Source organism: Balaenoptera ricei, chromosome 2 (genome assembly GCF_028023285.1).
Source record: "Balaenoptera ricei isolate mBalRic1 chromosome 2, mBalRic1.hap2, whole genome shotgun sequence".
In the NCBI taxonomy this organism is placed as follows: Eukaryota; Metazoa; Chordata; class Mammalia; order Artiodactyla; family Balaenopteridae; genus Balaenoptera; species Balaenoptera ricei.
In genome coordinates, this window is record NC_082640.1 from 39781730 (window position 1) to 39803028 (window position 21299).

General features: G+C 47.3%; 1 protein-coding gene across 6 annotated transcripts in view; it reads left to right on the forward strand.

Moving 5' to 3' along the window:
• NTRK3 (neurotrophic receptor tyrosine kinase 3) overlaps window positions 1–21299 on the forward strand; it is a 371411-nt gene that overhangs the window by 113719 nt on the left and 236393 nt on the right. For all 6 annotated transcript variants that reach the window (XR_009500737.1, XM_059912520.1, XM_059912521.1 and 3 more), the window contains 6 exons: window positions 238–306; window positions 9672–9829; window positions 10617–10759; window positions 11399–11540; window positions 12034–12330; window positions 20180–20203. Coding sequence is in view for 5 of the 6 variants with exons in the window: in XM_059912520.1 (XP_059768503.1) it covers window positions 238–306; window positions 9672–9829; window positions 10617–10759; window positions 11399–11540; window positions 12034–12330; window positions 20180–20203 (833 nt within the window). In the remaining variant the exon portion in view is untranslated. The remainder of the gene's footprint in view (window positions 1–237; window positions 307–9671; window positions 9830–10616; window positions 10760–11398; window positions 11541–12033; window positions 12331–20179; window positions 20204–21299) is intronic.

Genomic DNA, 21299 nt, shown 5'->3' on the forward strand with positions numbered 1-21299 from the left:
AAATTTTTATTTATTTATTTATTTCATTTGATTTGTAAAACCTTGTCTTTTAAAAGGTCTCAGCATCCTCTCCAGACATGATCTGTAGCCTCGACTAACTGTCAGATGTACTGTTAGCCGAAGGGAGCAGTGGAGAAGAACAACAAAGCCAGGCTCCCATGAGATGACTGTGCTTACTACGGAGGCATGACATGCCAGATTGTCCTTTAATTTCCTCTTTATTTGTCAATCTTGCAGAAACCTGTCGAGTAACCGGCTCACCACACTCTCATGGCAGCTATTCCAGACGCTGAGTCTTCGGGAATTGTAAGTTCAGTTTTGAAGACTGTCCAAGTTGGTGGAGTGGTGGTCAAAGGTTGGGTGGAGCCACCTGAAGCTGGGAGTACACCGGAAGGGGCTCCTTGGGTTGGATGATGTGGGTGTACCATGTTCAGTGAGAGTGAGCCACCCCATCCCTTGATTTCTGATGCTCCTTCTGGGCGCAATACATTTCAGAAGATAGGAATCTCATCTCTTAGCAGGACCTAGTTTCGTGATCTGTTGGTAATTAGTAATAACGTTTATATTTATATATATTTATAATAATAAAGATAATTTATCAATTTATAATAACATTTACAATATATAAATAGATTATTAGGTGTGCTTTCATTTACATGACCTTTGATTTATCATCATATGTCATGGGAGGTAGGTATTATTATACCTCCCATATAAAAGGTATCTCTACACTTTAAGGTGAGGGTTCTGAGTTCCAGAAAGGCATGTGAAACACAACCAAGATCACATTGCTAGGGACTGGCAGAACCAGGACTTGAACCCAGGCCTTTGATTTCAGATTGCATGTATTTTCCACTTCTCGTGATCTTCTGTCAGCCTATTTGGCTTGAGTATGGGCATCCTGGAGGGACTAAGCCCATATATTTATTCAATCTGCTTGTGGATTGCTTAGATTTGCTGCATTCCGAGGCTGATCAATGTACTCCTACCCCAGCCAGCCATTTTGCACAAACACACATTGGATGGATGAATGAAAACTCGTGACCACTGCTGGAAAAATAAGTCATGTTGATGTGTGAGTCATCAGGGTCATCTCTGTGCATGAAGGATGGCATATTATGTTGAGGGGACAAATCAGGGAATAAATTGAAAAGGAATTGAGGCATGGATGGAGTTAGGGAGTCACGGTTACAGAGACACTGCTCATGTGTCTTCCCTTTTACTTGATGACTCAGATCCAAATTCACTGAATGCAGATTGCTTTCTATCCTTTACCAAGAGGCAGTGAATGGCCTTGGATCCCCGCCCATGCTGTTGGCCTTTCAACTTGTTCTCCCTCCACCTGGTAAGACCTGAGTTCAAGGATGCATCATAACCTTACCTTTTCTGACCCAGTTGGTCAGGAAGGGGAATATTTACATCTCCATGACAGTCTTGTACATACCCTACTCATCCTCATGGACCCAAGTGCCTACATGATGCTTAAAAATGCCATTCCAGGGATGGGAAGTACAGAGATGGTCTCTTACAGTGTTGGAGAGTTTAGGACAAGACTGTTGTGGGTTGCTTTCCTGCTTTAGGATTTTGCCCCTCCCACCAGTCTTCTCCTCTGCTATGAGCACAATAGCTCTAGTGGTCAGAGTTCTTTAGTCATATATGGCTGCCATCCAGCTGTACTCCAATAAAAACTCCTACCTGAACTTGGAAAAAGGTACATATGTACTTATTTTTTTATAAAACACTGGGAAACTGGACAATGTCACAGACATCTCAATGTCAAACTGTTACACTTGATGCATTGTGTTCATTCCCTTCTTTGTAGGTGGAAAAGACATTAGAGGTAAATTAACATGACTGCTTTGATCACCACTAACACTGATTTCTGAGATCTTACTCTGGGCCAGGCAGTGTGCCAAGTAATCTATCGAGTTATGAAAGTTATTTAATCCTCATAACAATGCTATCAGGTCAGAATGGCTACTGTTACTTCAAATTTGGGGACACTGGGGTACTTAGCAAGGTTTAGTATCTTGGTTAAGGTCACCCGTTAACTAAATGGTAGCACGTGGACTCAAGATCTTGACCACTATGCTTCGCCGTCTCCCAACTTTCTCAATCTGTTTTCAATCCAAGGATCTGTTCTACAGTAATTTTCTATAAAAATGCACAATTGCAGTTCTTCCTTACATTGCTCTAAAACTGACCAGGGACCCTGCCCTAAAGGAGCTAATTGGAGTCTTTCATCCAGTTCTCCTGGGACCCCTGCCCCTTCATCTGTGGGAGGCCAGGGATAGCATCTCTCCAGGGGACATCTGGGTCTACTGTTGGCTGAATTATTGTGAAAATGTTCAGTGCTCCTTCTAAAAAAATCACTGGCTGCGAAATCGATGGTGTGCTGCCCCGGTGACCTGTTTCGTGGAGTTTTAGAAACAGTTGTTCCATGGATATATATTTAAAGAAAATGTCAGATTTCTCCCAGAGGATCATGGGATTCTGCATTCATCTTTGCCTGGGAATCAATACACCAGTGAGCTGGATGTGACTTATGGGGGAATGAAGACGTTCCCTCCAGGGTGAGTCAGTGCGTGAGAGCCACCATGTCCACAGAGTATTTTATTTCTGTCATATTGTTAAATAAGTAAAAAATTATGTTGGAAAATAAAGAAGCCCCCCCCTCTAAGGAGCAGTCATCCTGGTAGGGGTCTATTTTTTTGAGGAAGAATTGAATGTTGAGAGTGGAAAATTTATCTTTTGGCTGGAGGGGCCGCTTGTTGGCTCTTAGCTGTGGCTGTGATTAAAATCCAAACAATCCCAGTTCCTGGCAAATGGAAGAGTGGGTCATATTTTCTTGTCTGACTTCCTGATTAGTCCACATGGTGCCATCTGCCACGAGCCATCTAGACTGCCAGGGTCTGCCCAGTGGAGCCTGTGGGCTGGGGTGTGGGCATGGGTCGGGTATTTCCAGGAAGAAAGAATTTTGGCCCTAGAGGAGAGAGGCCAGAGGGAGATGGCTCTGTGAGCTGTGGCAACCAGAAGATCACAAGGGCAGAAGTGTGAGGCTTCGAGCGACCTTCTGCAGGAACAGAAGGAGCAAGCTAGGGCATTCAACAATTTCTTAGCATGTTTTATTCCATCACTGAGGATCTCTGCCTGCCCCAAGCAGCCCCTCCTCTGATCCCTGATAGAAGAACTAATGCTCTTGGGATTCCCCATAAGAAGGGCTGAGTGTCTACAACTTTTCTAGTAGCAGAGAAGGAGAAAAAAGAGGTGTATATGTAGTATCTAATATATACGAGGTCCTGTCTCACCCCTGGAACAATCCCACAGAGGAGATATGCTTAAACCCAGTTTGACAAATGAGGGATTGGAGGGTTGGCCAAGTGAAATAACTGGTCCAACATCACATGGCAAGTAAATGGGAATTAGTATTGTGATTATTAGCATTGCCACCATCCAGGTCTATTGTTTTCAAAGACCAGCTCTTTCCTTACCCAGCTCAGCACCATAGCCCTCATGCCTTGTGTCCCCTTCCAGAAGCCACACTCAAGATGGCGGCTCCCATCAGTGGAATCAAAGGGGGGAAAAAATCCAAACAAGTTAGCATCTCAGAGCCCTTGCCGTGTGCCAGAGACTTCCTTCACTCATTTCCCATTTACTTTTGTGAGATGAAGGGTGTGGTCTTGGCCGGGCACCTGGCCCGCCTCTCACCTGTCCAGGCTGTGTTTTTCTCTTACTGGTGGAACCGGAAGCATCTTTCAAGACTGGCTTCTGAGTAGCCGGCACTCTTTCAATGGCACGGGTTTGGAGAAATTTGAGTTGGTGTTGCACAGTGCTCTCCGAAGCTTCTGGTTATGGCAAGATGGTGTTTTCCCTTTACTGAGAAGATGGGAACAGTCTGTCCAGAAAGCTGAGCAAGAATCAAAGAGATTGACTTAGAGGTAAAGAATGAATTGGAAAGAAAAGAAGCTTGGATTCTGAATCCCGTGATACCATTTAGGCAAAGGCAAGAGGCACCAAAGGATATAAACTCACAGCACAGAAACCCTCCAGAAATACCCTAAGGACCATTAGTGTATCTCCAACAGGCTTCTCTTAATACCCCGCACGCACGGAGCAGACATGATTAAAATAGATTGGAATATTCCATTTTCTTAAAGCAAAGTGATAATTACCTCTGGTATAATTTACAGATTTAATCGACTTGGTAAAATATTAACTCAGTTTTGGGGATGGGTTTGTGCTGATCTTGTCACTTTCCTTCCCCCAGTCCTGGCCCTGACCACTTGCCACGGCTCTCAAAATCACTCAACAATCATGTTAATAATACTGTTATTATAATAATAATTTTGGGCCTCTTTATAGCCCCTTTTATTTCACAAAGCACGTTAACATATATTATCACTAATCCTCATAGTAACTGTGAAGAAGGCAGATTGAGCACAATTACCCCCATTTTACAGACGTTAAAACAGAGCCTTGGAGAATTCAGGCTGAATGAATACTTGCTGTATTCATTTCCTAGGCCTGCCTTAACATATTCCCCCTTAACAAATCTGGGGGCTTCAAGCAATAGAAAGTGATTCTCTCACTCTTCTGGAGGCCAGAAGTCCAAATTCAAGGTGTCAGCGGGACTATACACTCTTCCAAGGCTCTAGGGAGAATCCTTCCTTGCCTTTTCCAGCTTCTGGTGGCTCCTGGTGTTCCTTGGCTTGTGGCAGCACCACTCCGGTCTCTGCCTCCATCTTCACATGGCCATCTTCCCTGTCTCTTCGTCTTTAATCTTTCCCTCTTTTCTCTTATACGGATACCAGTCATTGGATTTAGGGCCCACCGTAATCCAGAATGATCTCATCCATGATCCTTAACTTGATTATATCTGCAAAGGCTCTATTTCCAAATAAGGTCACATTCACAGCTACTGGGGCTTAGGACTTTGACATAATTTGGGGGGCGAGGGAGACACTATTCAATCTACTATAGTTGCCCCAGGTGACACAACTGGCTCAACTCAGATCTTTTGCTTGGATATTTTTTTTAACCACAGGACTGTTGGCATCTCCAGGGTGCCCTTTGGGCATGTTTTCTTCTGTGACAACAGATTTGGGTCCCTTCCCCATATTTCGCTACCTGGCCATGGATTGCCACTGGCAGCACTGATGCTGCGGAGGGAAGAAAACCGGAGTGATGACTAGCGGGGAATCAGTGTTTTTTAAACACTCAGTCTTGGCCTTGGCTGTTCAGCAAAGTGTCTTTGTGCGCAAACTCGGACGGGGCTGAGTTAATCTGTGGGAAGCCCCAAGGGCCCTACGATTAGGCCCTGGGCCATCTTGGGGAAAGGACTGGGTGTTGGTAATCTTTGCCGTGAAGCAACTGCTGCTGTATTATTCATGGGGCCGCCTGCATTATTGATGGAGCAGGGGAAGGCTTGCTTTCGGCTCCCTGAGTCTGTCCCTGAGGCCCTGGCTGAAGGCCCCTCTGCTCCAGGCCTGATTTGATGGGAGAATGGACAGCATCATTTAGACCCAGGACTTGCCCTTCTTTGCTCCTGGTCCACCTCACTGTTTGACCCCTCTTGTCAGGATATGAAGACGAGAGTGGATTTGCTCAGTGAGATGCCCAGGGCATCTGTTCTGAGACTGAAAATGCTTTCTGCCGTATGTATGTCTTGCTGTCCAGGAGGAGAGTCCAGAGGGATGGGGGGAAGAGCTCAAAGTTCTTCTGCAGTTTCCAGGAGACTCTGGGTTGGAGGAAAGGACCAGATCTCATGGTGCATGCCTTCTGGAGGAAAAAGACGGAGGGAAACAAACAAGCTTTTAGCATACCCATGCCTGGCAGGGTCTAAGACGCACCCCACATATCTCACTGGATCCCCCTGCCAGCCTCAGGATGCTGTGGCACCGTCCACCTTTCTGGGGGACCCCTGAGATGTTGGGATACACAGTAGTGCAGGGCTCAGACAAGAGGCAGAACTGAATAAAGCACATGTGGCTTGAAGCAGCCTGGCCAAGACTCTCACTTGTCTAGTATTTTCCACCCAGGTGGGTAATTTGTATTTTTACAGCTACTTAATAATGAATGACCACATCGTGTCAAGTAAGCAACTGGGAAAAATCAGGCTGACCTGGTTCAGTTTGCATGTGTTCCGGCATCTGGACCCTTAGTATCCTTCCAGCAGGGCTGCCAGGCCTCTCCTCACAGCCCCTCCCACGTGACTCCCAGCCACTGCTACAACTCCCTTTCCCCAGAAACACCGGGCAGGGAATCTGACCTCCTGTGTTTCCTAAGGAAGCCCTCAGAGGTTCCCTTCCCCTGCTTCCTCCTTGTTGTGAGGGTCAGAGGGGGTGAGGCATGTAAGGCCTTCAGCATAGTGCTGGGCACAGAGTAAATGCAATGCAAACATTATTATCCAATTATTTTTATGACTTCCCTCTCATTTTCTCCTGTCTACCTTTTCTCTCTCCTCTCCCTCATTTCTCAGCTGCAGAAGCATCTGCCTTGACCCCAGGGCAAACCCCTCCAAGGGTCCTGGACCTCATCTGTCACTTTCCTGCTCTAGGACCTTACCTTCCCCTCCTCACCCCCAGCCCTGCCCTGACCTGATTCCTAACATGTTTCCCCTCTTCCTTTCCACTGGTTTTTCTCTTCTGTTTTCAACCAAAGATGCTTCTGTCTTTCATTGACTTCCTGTCCCCTGGAGCTTAAAATCTTGGGGTCATCTTTTACTCTTTCCTTTTCTTCTACCTCCAAGGAAGCACCAAATACCACCTTGTCTTCCTTTATGATGTTTGCTCCATCTTCCCCTTCCCTCTCCCCAATTTTTACCTCTCTACTCCAGGCTCTTAGTAACTAGGCAGCCGTTCTCTCACGGTGGTCCAGGGTCCCATGGGGATCCCCAAGACCCTTACAGGGAGACCAAGAGGTTAAATCTATTTTCATAATAACTCTGAGACGTTACTTGCTTTTTTCATTCCCATGTGCAGTGGAGTTTTCCAGAGGCCACGTGACATATGTTAACATCATTCCTCTGATGCCTGATGGAGTTTGTGCTAATGCATTCTTGTGTTTTAAAATTTTCTCAGTTTTAATTTCTAATATGGTAAATCGTGATAGATATAATCCACCTAAAAGTTCTTTGAGACCCTCAGTCATCTTTAAGAGTGAAAAGGAGTGCTGAGACCAAAAAGTTTGAGAACATTGACCTGGAGCCTGCCAGCCTATATGGTACCTATATGTGAATGAGAAAAGATGCCTTTTCTGGGTAGATAGAGCCCCATGCCAGGTACCAGGTCTGGTCAAGGGTATGCAGGCTGGATTTCATCCCCCATTCATCCCTTTGGCTGTGTGCATTGAGACATGCACGAACTTCAGCACTGTACACGGTGACCCTGTGTTTATCAGACATCCTAACCGGGGTCCCAGTCTCCGGCTCTCCTCCTCTCTGGTTGATCCTGTTCAGCATTGCTGGATTACTCTTCTTACAGTTTTGTTCACTTCATTATCCAACTGCAAGGGCCTCGGTGGTTCCCACTGCCTCCTGGATGCATTTCAAGCTTCCTGATGCGGCAGTGAATGTCCTCCAACATCTGGCTTCCACTTGCCCTTCCAGCTTTATTTCCCGGTGCTCCTGCTGTAGCACAAGCTTTCTTTCCTGTTTTCACAGTCCAGCCTACCTCATCCCTCTAACTCTTCCCCAGTCTTTCCCTCCACGAGCTTCCAAAGTTCAGGGATCCTGCTTACTCCTCCTAGAATCTCCCATCTAGCTATGCCTTGCACATGATAGACGGCGGGGAAAGTGCATGAATTTTGGAGTCCAACAGGCTAAGCTTTGAAGCCCTGCTTTGTCACATACCAGCCGAGGGACCTTGAGCACGTGACTTGACTCCTCCAAACGTAGGAGGGGGTCCCTCTTGTGCATGACGATGAGAGACTGGCTGACTCTGAGTGCAGCTGTGAGAGGCAGATGCTTGGTGAAGGTTAGTTCTTGTCTCCTTTGCTGAAAGAGTGTGGTGTGCAGAGCAAAGTCATGGGCACTTTTAGACTAAGAGGATATCATACAGGCGTGTTTGCACATTCTACCTGTGCTGTCCTGTTGGCTAGAAAGCACTGATTCCTCCCCTCCAAGGGCCTCACTTTTTTCTGAAAGCTGGTTAATGCTGATGCATGCTTTACTACTTTGGAATTTGCCAGTTGTCAAAAATATCCTGGGTCTTAGTGCAGTTACCCAAGTGGCCCTCCCTCTGGGCACCAATAGAGTCATCCCCTTACTGGTCCAGAAAGAGAATCATGTTCCCCTGAGTGATCCTGGCATTCAGATTTATCAGGTGCCCTTGACTTTAAGAGTTTTACATCAGCTTATGCCCTTCAATTGTCCCCCTAAGGAGATAACTCCCTCTAGAGGGGAGGTGACTCCCTCTAAGTCACAAGGAAAATGAGTGGAGAAGGAAGGCCTTGAACTTGACTCTTCCTCCATCAGACAGTTTTCTTTACCAAGCTGAGTGCTCCTGGAAAACAGGGACTAATTATTCATTTCTGTTTCAGCAGCACTCAGCCCACAGCCAGACATGGATGAGGTGCTTATTAAGGATTTTGTTGAATTTATGAAGGAATAAAGCTGGTCCCAAGATGGGCTTTGAGCAGATATTGAAAACAGCAAACCACCTTCTCCCCAGGGAGAATAGCTCCGTTCTTCCTTCTTCCCTCCCTCCCTCCCTTCCTTCCTTCCTTCCTTCCTTCCTTCCGCCCTTCCTTCCTCCCTTCCTCCTTTTATTCATTCAACAGGTATTTATGTGCCAGGCTCAGTTATAGGTACTGGAGGTATAGCAATGAACCTAATAGGCAATGTCTCTGACTTTGATGGAACTTAGTTTTTATTTGGGGAGACATAATAAACAAGCAAGCAAATAAATATTCATTTTTTAATTTTTAGATATTTTTTTTGTTTATCCATTCTGTATATACTAATTTGCATCTGCTAGCCCCAAACTTCCAAGCAAGCAAATAAATATTTAAAGTGATGCTGGGCAGTGACAAATACCAGAAAGAAGAAAATAGTTGGGCAAGGGACTGGGCAGTGTGAGGGCAGGGGTTGGTGGTAGCTTTCCTATAGAAGTAGTCAGAGAAGGCTATATGATTCCTTAATGAAGGGAGGGATTGATCTAGCAGATATGTTCTGAGTCCAAACTCTGTAGGCAGAAAGGACAACAAGTGCAAAGGCCCTGAGGCAGGAGCATGCAGGTCATCCTGGTAAACTTGACACACAGCAAGGTCAGAGTGGCTGAAGAAGAGGAGGAGAGGGTGAGGCAGGCGATGAAGTCAGAGAGGTGACAGAGGGTGGTATAGATCCCGTAGGCCTTTGACTTTGACTTTCAAAGAGTTGGGAGGCCACTGGAGGGTTTTGAGAACAGGAGCCTCCCAAGACAATGTATTTTAAAGGTCTCTTTGCCAGGTAAGTTCAGTGGAGTGGATTTTTTTGGAATGAGTTTATTTGTTTAAAAACTAAATAAATTCATGGACTTCTATAAGTATTTTTTACTTCTTTGGAGACCTTGCTAAACCCTTCTCTCCTTAGTCCCTGAGGAGCAGGTGGGGGCCCATGCATGGCCTGACAGCCCTGGGAGGGAGCTGGGCCACCTTCGGTTCAGGGGTTCCCTTCCCTCGCTTCTTGCCCACAGGAGGTTGGAGCAGAACTTCTTCAACTGCAGCTGTGACATCCGCTGGATGCAGCTGTGGCAGGAGCAGGGGGAGGCCAAGCTGAACAGCCAGAACCTCTACTGCATCAGTGCCGATGGCTCCCAGCTCCCACTTTTCCGCATGAACATCAGCCAGTGCGGTGAGTGAGCCGCCCGGTCCCAGCTGGCTCCACGCGGGCCTCCCTCAGACACCAGGGGCGGTGCCGCTCATCAGCTGGAAAAGCCAGCGCCTTCCTTCCCCACTGCCCTCCCAGCCTTGAACTCTGCACTGGGTGCAGATCCAGCTCCCTTCTTACCTCCTTGCTCATTCTTGTCCCTTCATGAGCCAGCCGTGGGAAGGTTGGTTCCAGGGATGCAGAAAGGGGTTAAGTGTGCTCTTTGTCATTGGACCAGAGTCCTTTCTCTCTGTCAGTTCCCTGTTAAGCAAACCTGAAGGAGTGTTATGTCCAGGTGTGGTCTCTGGATCTCCTGTATCAGGAGCATCTAAGGCACTTTTAGAGAAGCAGATGTCTGGGTCCATCCACAGACTTATGAGATAAGAATATCTGGGGATGAGTTTGGAAATCTGAATTTCTAGCAAGATCCCCATGGGAGTCTGAAGCGGACCAAAGTTTTGAGAACCAGTGCCCAAAATGGAAGATGTCATTTGATGTCATTGTTAGAGCTGCATTCCTTCAGCAACTGTCCTCCTCACCAATCCCCACTCCCCAACCACCAAGTCCAACTGCATGGGCTTACATCTTGAGTTCTACCGTCTGCTTGGGAGGTGGTGTGAAGCTTCTGGGACTTGGGGGACTTCTGAGAGGTCAGGCAGGTTTTGTGGAGTCATTATTGGACAAAGCAAGCAGTGCCACCATTGCCCCCATGGACAAAGTTTTGGTAGCAAGTATTTGCCTATTTTTTCACCCACCCTGTCCTCCCTCCCAGACCTGCCTGAGATCAGCGTGAGCCATGCCAACCTGACCGTACGGGAGGGTGACAATGCTGTCATCACTTGCAATGGCTCTGGATCGCCCCTGCCCGACGTGGACTGGATAGTCACCGGACTGCAGTCCATCAACACCCACCAGGTAGGCGTCCGAGGCTTGGGCCCTATCACCTGTTAGTCTTAATGAGCTAAAATCATGAATAGAAGCAAGAGACGTGAGAATAAGGAAGAAGAAGAGGGGAAGTTTGTGGTCCTATTTCTATAGGAAGAAGCACGTAGACTTGGGTTCCACCCAGCTGCAACATTTTCTAGCCAACTTGATCTTGAACATGCTATAAACATCTCTGTACCTTACTTTCCTCATCTGTGAAATGGGTATAATGCTACCATTCATCTCATGGGATAAGTGTGAGTGTTACCTGAGCTCTTGACTGTAGAGAGCTTGGCCCTTGGTCAATGTGCCTTCACCAGCAAGGCCTCCTTCACCTACTGCTCAGCTTTCCTTTTGATTCCTAAAGGTGTTTGGGGGTTAGGTGGGGGAGCCACCCTTGTAGAAACTGTTTGATTGTTGTCTTTTTTTTTGTACCATCATCTAATTTTTCTTTTTTCTTTTATCTTTTCCTAAATTTTTATTGTGGTAAAGTATACATAACTTAAAATGTACAGTCTTAAACATTTTTTTAGTTATTATAAAATATTAGCTCTATTCTCCATGTTGTACAATACATCCCTGCAGCTTATTTTGTACACATGATTATTGTTTTTTTTATTGGGTTTTTAGACAAATCTGAACTGGACCAATGTACACGCCATCAACCTGACGCTGGTAAATGTGACGAGTGAGGACAACGGCTTCACCCTGACGTGCATTGCAGAGAATGTGGTGGGCATGAGCAATGCCAGCGTCGCCCTCACTGTCCACTGTGAGCGGATGCCCTTGTTGGGGGCGGCTGGGACCCTGGGGATCTCAGCACAGGAGGCTGGGGCTGGGCAGAGCTGCTGCAATGGGCCTGGTCCACCAGGAGGGGCAGAAAGACTCCTGTGGGGCAGGACTGAGCAAATCAAGACAGTCCTTGGCTAGTAACCCCAGAAAGGGTGTTCCTGTCCCTCAGAAGATGATGTGCCTCCAACTCAGCTCTGACTTTACTCCTAAGTTGGCCCAAGTCTGCCTTTTGCTAAACCCCTAAAAGGTCATGAGAGGGAACCCTCCAGCTGTAGTGGATCCAGGAAGCTTGAGTGAAGACAGACATCTCTTCCCCTCTTTGGGGGTGGTGTTGGGGGGGGAACCTCTGATTCCCTCAGGTCTTTTTAGAGCGGGGTGGGGAAGAATTGGGTTGCCCACCCCAGCTCCTGAAAGGCTGCTCTGGGACCCCGGAGGCTCTGTGTTCTGGGCGTCAGCTGGCCTTTCCCCGGCAGACCCCCCGCGCGTGGTGAGCCTGGAGGAGCCTGAGCTGCGCCTGGAACATTGCATCGAGTTCGTGGTGCGCGGCAACCCGCCACCCACACTGCACTGGCTGCACAACGGGCAGCCGCTGCGTGAGTCCAAGATCATCCACGTGGAGTACTACCAGGAGGGCGAGGTCTCCGAGGGCTGCCTGCTCTTCAACAAGCCCACCCACTACAACAACGGCAACTATACCCTCATCGCCAAGAACCCCCTGGGCACAGCCAACCAGACCATCAATGGCCACTTCCTCAAGGAGCCCTTTCCAGGTGAGGGCAGGGCTGCTCTGGGGTGACTGATCCCCTCCAGGAGCTCAGGGGCACGGGGAGTGGGGGCTTGAGAGGAGAAGCAGCATCAACACAAACACCGTCATCAACGACAACCAGACACACACTGGAACATATTCAGCCATCACCAGAATTTTGTGCAAACTAGATGAAGTCTCTGATTTCCAATAGCAGTCACAGTGAAAACCAAGACCCCCTCAGAAATACACAGCTGTACATATAAGGGCATATGGTGTTACGGTAGAGAAAGTGGGCACTTGAGAGGTGGATAAGAATGGCGGAGAATCCGGACCCAATTCTTTTTCTTGTTGGGGGACTCTGGGCATGATCGTTGCCTCAATACCCTCATCTGTGAAATGGGCATGATTGTACTTCTCCCATAAGAATCTCGTGACTTTTAAATACCATAAAGTAGACAAAGCACGTATCACAGGCTTTGGTACCTATCGGTGGTTTGATGACCTTCCATTACAAGGGGCTTCAGGGTCTATCTGGTTCAACCCCCTATGTAACAGACAAGTGAACAGAATCTTTCCACTTGCTGGGTAGTAATAAGGCCTTGGCTGGGTTTCCAGGTCTGTGGCTCTTTTCCTCTAGCTCCGTGGTGAGCTGATAGGTGGAGGGTACCTGATGCTGTCAGCCTGGATGGTGCTGATACTAGTGGATGGGGTCATTGAAATGATGAAAGAGCTTTGTTTGAGTATTTGGGAGGGGAGTCTTTCTCTGTCTGGGCTAGGATGTTTCAAATACCTTCCTAAAGTTAGAGGAGAAGAAAATACTCCCAAGAGTTTAGTGAAAGTGGTTGCAGCATCTCTTGGGGGTGGTTTTGGTAGCTGATCAGTTTCTGTCAGTGAAGCCATGTATCTTTGATGACCTTGGTGATGTGTGCTGGGAACAGGCTAGATGACCTCTTGGCCTTCAATTCCTGGAAATCTAGGATTCTAATGAGATAAAGGGGAGTGTAAAGACTGATCTCGATCTCTCTGTCTCTCTCTGTCTCTCTCATACACACACACACAGGGCAGTGGATGACTAGTGCTGTGCAACATCTGCTTATGTGAAGGTGATTTCACAGCATACAGATAATCAGAGGGTAGCAGTTCCAAGAGGCCTTTTTAATCTTAGTGCAAGGAAACTCAAACTTTAGAGGCTTTGAGAGAAACTCTGGAGAGATGAGGCTGCCTGAGAAGCTAAGTTCTTGCCACTGAGGGCCAGGGGATGGCGGAGCCATCACTCAGGAGAGGACTGAGAACGTGCCGATGTTTGAGACCCTGGCCATCCCATATGGTCCTACATTTCCAACATCATTCCCAGTATGCCCCGTAAGAGGCCTCAGGACACTTCCCACCGTGGGCCACACGGGAGCTGGAAGAGTCCCGCCTCGCACTGCAGAAGCAGCAGCTTTTAGATGCAGAGATACTTTGCTTTTCGCGGCCAAAGTCAGGCTAGGCTTTGTTGGCATAAAGGGCTGGAGTGGCCCTTTGCCCTGCTTGTGCCCATCTGGTGATTAGAGAATGGAATCTGTTTTTAAAGAGGAGAGTCGACACTCCCCGATGGGCGAGGAGTGAAGCCCTCGCCAAAGGAATGCTTCTGTTTCCAAAGGGAAGCTTCTGGGGCCTGGCGAGAGCAGGGGCCCTGGAATGCTCGGGAGGGAGGGGAGCCACCCTGGCTTCTGCACGCAGAGGGTGTCCTGGCCCTGGGGCAGCAGGAGCAGTGGGCACGGCTTTTCCTTTGTCCCCCCTCCGCTTGGCAGGGAAGCAGTTCTCAGCATCCTTCCAGCCATGCAGACACCTCCTCTGTCCCCAGGAGACACAGCTGCCCCTCCTCTTCATCTCTGGATACGCCCGTCACCTTTTCAGGTCTCCTCAGGCCAGTGGTTCTCAAAGAGTGGTCTCCAGACCAGCAGCCTCCGCATCACCTGGGCAGGTGTTAGAACTCAAATCCTGGAGCCCCACCCAAACCTACTGAATCAGAAACTGTGGGGTGGGGCCCAGCAGTCTGTATTTTAACAAGCTGCCCGCCCCCGAAAATTCAGACGCTCCCTCGTTTGCCATCTCCTGCCGTGGCATTTGGTGGACCCAGGAGGCCAGAGGGAGGGTGAAGTTACAGAGGAACTTGAAGGGAAACAGCTCACCTGAAGTGGGTCCCTCAAACCCATCTACACCCTGCCAGGGCCATCCTGTGCGAAGGTTTGCTTGTTTGTAAAGGAATCAATGGATGATGGAAAGGCAGTGACAGGGAAAAGATGGGCCAGCCATGTCAAGAGACAAAATATCTAGGCATCAGGAGAGTAAATTATCCAGGGGAGTGGACAGTAAACCTCGCACCTGCTGAGCCTGGATACAAAGGCTCTCGGTGGACTCCTGCTCTTCTCTTTCTGTGGTGTGGGGACGTCATATTTGTCATCTGTACCCCTCTCGCTCCCAGGCAGCAAAACATAGACATTAAGAGCAAGGGTTCTGAAATCAGACAGATGGAGGTATTATCCTATCTGTGGCCCTACTGGCTCCGAGAATGGGGCTTAGCACATGGTTGGCGTGACGTGAAGGATGATCACTGCTCGGTGCCTCTGTTTCTTCATCTGTGAAATGGGAATGATAACCAGAGCTCCCGCCTAAATTGCCCTGAGGATGAATGAAGTGATGTCCACCCAGTGTTTAGCTCTGTGTCCGGACAGAGGGAAGGTTCAATAGCTGTTGGCTACGACTAGGATTCTAGGTGGAGAGTTTAGGAGTTGAGTTTAGGAGTTGTAGATCTGGTTGTCACTCTCTAATCAAGCTGATAAGTTCTAACAGACAGCCTTCAGGTAGCTTACTAGGATAGTGGTTATGAAGTCACAATGCCAAGATTCAGATTCTCATTCAATTGCTTATCAGCTCTGTGATCTCAGGCAAATTACTCAATCCCCTGCTTCTGCCTCAAAGATTGTGGTGAAGATTAATTCACACATAGTGGATTAATCTACCTAAAATATTTCCCACAGTGCTTGGCACAGAGTAAGCATAGAATTACTGTTTGTTTTTATTATTATATATAAAAACAACCCACCCAAGGGCAACTGAAGAGGGATTTGTTTTGGGGGAAAAACAGAGGTCTGAAGGTGAGGGTCTCTTTTCCTGACTGTTCATGGGCTGGAGACCCACGGGAGAGATTTGATTACATTGAATATATTCAGTGGAGCCGTCTGCAGATGCAGAGGCCTCCATCAGAAGGATTTTTTCAGAGCAGGACACTGAAATGAAAACGTTCTGGAAAAGCTTTTTGTAAACTTCACATGCTATACAAATGTTGGTGTTTCCTTCTGCATTTCCAAAGAAGCACTAGAATGTTCAGCCTGGAGTTCAGCCTTAGTGTAGGAACCAGTCCCTGGAAAGGGAGATTTGATCTAGGAGCATGGAATCCTCTTTGGTGTTCCAGGGATCTGGGCCTAAGAGTGGGGTCCATGAGGAGTCAGGGATCCGAGTGTCAGGGGAGGCTGGGGATCATGTTAGGGTCGAGGTGGTACCTGGAAGGTCACCGTTTGGGGATCCTTAGATGATAATGTGATAGAAGGAGGAATGTTGCCAAGGGGTGTGTGTGTGTGTGTGTGTGTGTGTGTGTGTGTGTGTGTATGTGTGTTTGCCTGCACATGTGCAACAAATATCTGAGAACACTTGACAGAACGTTTAGGAATAAGCGACCTGCCATAACTCTTGAATTCTCATTTCTTTTTACCTGACTGGGAAGTCTCATCATCATGATCTTGTGACAGCAGAAACCAGAATTCCGTCAGGGCCCTGGGTACAAACCATGGGGGACACCATTGCCCCAGTGCCCCTAGCCGCATCAAGGCTGGTTTCTTTCCCCAAAAAACTTGTTGAGACTAGAATGTGGTCCCAACCTGCCAGTGCTGAGGGAAAGGAGGCGGCAGCAACGTGTGGCCTTCTGTGCTGGGTGGGCAGAGCATGTGGACGCCTGGCACAGCTCCCTCCTCCCTCCTCACACCTGAAGCCAGGGCATCTCTTCTCGTTATCACGTCTCTGTGCATCTCTCTCTATCTGGACGCAAGCTGCTGCCTCTCTTCTCCATTCTCTGGATCCCACTGGCTTTTCCCACTGGGTTTTTCTTGAGGCATTTGGGATCTGGAGGAGACACGTGCCTTGCTTTCATGCCCAGTTCCTGTTCGGATTCAGATGCTGCCTTGGCACACTGGTCCGGTTGTCCTCCCAGCCTGCTGGTGCGGGCTGAGGTGAGGACCACTCTTGGGTACCATCCTTTCCCAGGGTGAAGTTCTGAGTCCTCCCACAGGTTAGAGAGAACCCAGGATGTCTGGCTGTTCCAAGGCTTGTGTGCTTCCTGGGTGTATAAATGTTTCCAGGCTCTTGCAAAGGAGATAAGCATTCATAGGCTGATTGAGAGATTACAGGGTTTACAGATTCGGCCAAAACATTTGGCTGACGTGAGCATATTCTCTAATAAATGAGAGCCTTATGAGAAATATGCAAATTGGTGTTAACTAGGAATTGATCTGGCACCTCTCTTTTCTCAGGCTCTGAAGCCAAGGCTAGGGCCCCCTTGCCTCCATCCTCCTCCCAAATTAGCCATTTGGTCACCTGAAGTTTAGAAGAGGGTGGGGGGCCTGAAGGGCACACTCAGGAATCTGGAGAAAGCTGTATTGCTCTCCCGCAAAACAACACAAAGTGAATGATGAACAAGCAACCTATTAACAGTGAATTTACTGTGAATACCTATTAACAGTGAATTTACTGTGAATACCTATTAACAGTGAATTTACTGTGAATAAGACTTTCTCTAAGGGACTCCTTCCCAGAAAGCATCCATTTTCCCCGAGGGTAGTTAGGGAACAATATTTGCTGGCGCATACTTGATACAGCTATGACTACAATGACTGTGAAAGCCTAGCCAAGGGCCTGGTAAATGGAAGACCCGTGGTGACGAATAAGTTGTGCTTATTTCTCAGGGTGTGGTAGGCTTGTGCCAGGAGGAGGTGGAGTAAAATGCAGTGGTTCTCAAAGGGACCAGCAGCCTCCCCATCATCTGAAAACTTGTTCGAAATGCAAAATTCTCAAGACTTCCCCCAGACCTCCTGAGTCAGAACCTCGGGGGTGAGGACCAATAATCCATATTTCTTTAAAAATTTTTAAAAGATTTTTAACTTTTCATTTTGAAATAGTTTGAGATTTACCAAAAAAGTTACAAAATAGTACCGTGAAAGCTTCCTTATACTGTTCACCCAGCTTCCCCCAGTGTTACCGTCTTACATGACTACAGGGCAGTGATCAAACCCAGGAGAGTGACGTTGATACAACCCTATTTCCTAACCTACAGACTTAATCTAAATCGTATCAGTTGTCCCACTGCTGTCCTTTTCTTCTCTGAGATCCAATCCAGGATTATATTGATACATTGTATTTAGCTGCCATGTTACCTTATTCTCTTGAAATCTGGGGCAGTTCTTCAGTCTTTCACGATCTGTGCACTTCTGAAGGATCCTCACTAGTTATTTTGTAGACTGTCCCACAATTTGGGTTTGCCTGATGTTTTCTCACAATTCAATGCCAGTTAGGCATTTTTGGCAGGAACACTGCAGAAGAGATGCTGTGCCCGTTCAGTACGTTGTGTCGGGTACACGACGTCGGTACTTTTTTTTAATAATTATTTTGAGAATGCTTGTTCCTTTTTTTTTTTTTTTAAATTTATTTATTTATTTATATATTTTTTGGCTGTGTTGGGTCTTCGTCTCTGTGCGAGGGCTTTCTCAAGTTGCGGCGAGCGGGGGCCACTCTTCATCGCGGTGCATGGGCCTCTCACTGTCGCGGCCTCTCTTGTTGCGGAGCACAGGCTCCAGACGCGCAGGCTCAGTAGTTGTGGCTCACGGGCCCAGTTGCTCCGCGGCATGTGGGACCTTCCCAGACCAGGGCTCGAACCCGTGTCCCCTGCATTGGCAGGCAGATTCTCAACCACTGCGCCACCAGGGAAGCCCTGTCTGTACATTTTATTACCAGTGATGTAAACTTTATCACTTGGTCAGGATGGTGTCTGCTAGGTTTCTCCACTGCAGAGTGACTATTTTTTTCTCCTCTGTAATTAATAAGCATAATATTTTGAAGCTTTGTAAATATCTTGTTTCTTATCATTCTTTCACACATTAGTTTTAGCATTCATTGATGATTCTTGCCTGAAACAAATATTAGTGTGCCATTTGTCAATGGTGATTTTTCTATTTCTATCCTTTTCCTCAACATTTATTAATTGGATTTTATTGTAAGGAAAAGCTTTCTTTTCTTCCTCATTTGTTGATTAAATTACTTCTTTATATCAGTATAGACTCATGGGTATTTATTTTGTTCTATGAATTATAATCCATGTATTAACTTGCTAGGGCTGCTGTAAGAAAGTGTCAGAGACTGAGTGGCTTCAACAATAGAAATTTATTTTCTCACAGTTCTGGAGGCTGGAAGTCTGAGATCAAGGTGTCAGCAGGGTTGGTTCCTTCTGAGGCCTCTCTCCTTGGCTTACAGATGGTTGTCTTCTCTCTGTGTCCTCACATAGTCTACCCTCTGGGTATGTCTATGTCTTAGTGTCCTCTTATAAGGACACTAGTCATATTGGATTAGTTCCCACCCTAATGACTTTATTTTAACTTAATTACCTCTTAAAGACCTTATCTCTACATACAGTCATAGTCTAAGGTACTGGGGGTTAAGACTTCAACATATGAATTTTGGGCAGATATAATTCAGCTCATAACAATCTATGACTGTCATTATATTGTCATTATATTTTGTTGCTCAAATCATCCCCAGTTTGGCCATTGGAGACCCCTTCGTACTGGCTCCTGTGTCCCTTCTTCATGCCCCCATTAATTCTTGAGCAGCTTCTTACTTTCCAGTACTGCAAGATGTTCCAAGCACATCTTGTACTTTCTCTGCCCCAGCCCTGGAATTAATGCGTTTCTCCAAGGAGCCCTCATTCTTTTTACTGGAGGATGGTAGTGATCACCTCCTGGATGGTTCTGTGGCATGCTAAAGTTTGAGAATCTCTGATAGAGTGGTTCTGAGCCCAGACTTGGATTTGAATCCAGCTCTATCCCTTCTTAGATGAGTGACATTCAATTAGTTACTTAATTTCTATAAGTCTGTTTCCTTTTCTGTTGAAAGGGGATAATGCTACCCACCTCCTAGGGCGGTTATAAGGATTGATGTATTACATAAAGCATTTTGCACAGCCCCTGGCTCATAATCAATGCCCAATAATGATTGGCTTTCATTATTAGGTGAACCATTTCTAAAGGCCAAAGACCAAATAACACATTTTCATCTGGGGAGTGGGCAGATTCTAGAGGGATTCCCAAGAACGTCTCAATGACCTACTAGAATAAACTCTACATATCGATCTGAGGAATTGTGTCTTGAGATCATAGCTGGCATTTTCCAGGAAGATCCATGGAAGCCCATCCTGCAGCATTTCTTCTTGGCGCTAATGTACCACCAACGTTCCCAACGCTCTGGGCACCTGAGGGTGGGAGGGATGAGGGTGAGATGGTGAGTCTGGATGTAGTTCCTCATCTCATAGTATGGTTTCTAGTCTCCAGGTGGACCAGGCCACCTCCCTTGAAACCAGGAGTTTTAGCTCTTATTCCTTCTCCATTTGGAAGACCACCTTCTAAAGAGTGTGGGGGAGGGGTGACAAGCCAAGGATTTTAGTTTTCAGTTGCCAGGGCAACAGGGGATCATGGTGAGTGGGAGAGATCATAGCTATGAGAAAGACAGAGTGCGACTGTTCTGGTTTTTTATTACGTTTGTTAATGATCTCTTTGTCTTTTTTGCAGAGAGCACGGATAACTTTGTCTCTTGTAAGTCTCTTTTACCTTTTGCTTTGAAAGTGATTTATTCTGATACTTTTGGTAACTACTGAGTCCAAATAGCCCTCTTTCGTATTCTACCAGCATCCTCAGGCTCATGGCCGCTGAGAGCATCTGAGTGAACTGTGAAAGGAGAGTAGAAATACTTGAGCGGTTCCAAGCCCACTCCTCTTGGACAGTCACTTGCTGCCTCAGTTTCCCTGCAGTTTTCTAGGGTCTGACCATGTTGTGGGTCTTCCCACCCAGACGGACAGAGGTGGTGTCAGGAAGGATGTGGGGTTCACGTGCCCCAGTGGACCCCTGTTGAGCATCTCAGTTGTTCTTGCAGAGAGAATGTGGAGCCTATAAACATGTTAGTGTTTGTCACCTGCTTTGAGAGCCAGGACCTACCTCGTGTGGAGCTGTGATTGACAAGGTCTCCTGATAGGTTCCCCTGTCCTCAAATGAGATTATTGAGGCTCAGGCTATAAGTGATTCGGGGCCAGGACTAGACGATCCCCAAAGGATTTGGTGTTTCGCTCATGGTCTGTGGGGAAACCTATATTTATTCCTTTTCCTTTTGTCCCCTGTGGGAGAGGAACAGGGGCGGCTGAGGCCATTTCTGCTCCCTGTTTGGCCTGAGACAGTAGACAGTCCTGTTTAGAACGCCCCTTGTTGTTTGGCACAGATGTAAATATAACCTGGATTCCTTTGTTTGTCCTCGGTCTTTGAGGACTTGTCATCTCACAGGATGTCCCTCCAGAGAATTTTGAACTGGGGCTGTCTCTGGACAAGGAGGTGATTCTAGAAGTAGGACTAGTGGATGCTCGGCTTCCCATCCAGGCCTTGGGAAGAGCAGATGTTTCCTAGTCAGATAAACTTGCTGCCAACTGAAGCTGCCATTGTGTTCTGAAACCTGCCGTAGGGCAATGGAGAGTGGGTCGTTTATGGGGCCACAGGCCTCCTGGATCTCACTGAGGAGTGAAGAGGGAACGAGGAAGGGCATGGAGAGCCTGGGACAGGATAAGGGGTGCAGAGAGGAGCTGAATGTCAGCAATAGCTACCATCACCCACGAAATTGGCCGAATCCAGACCCTGGCTGTGATCC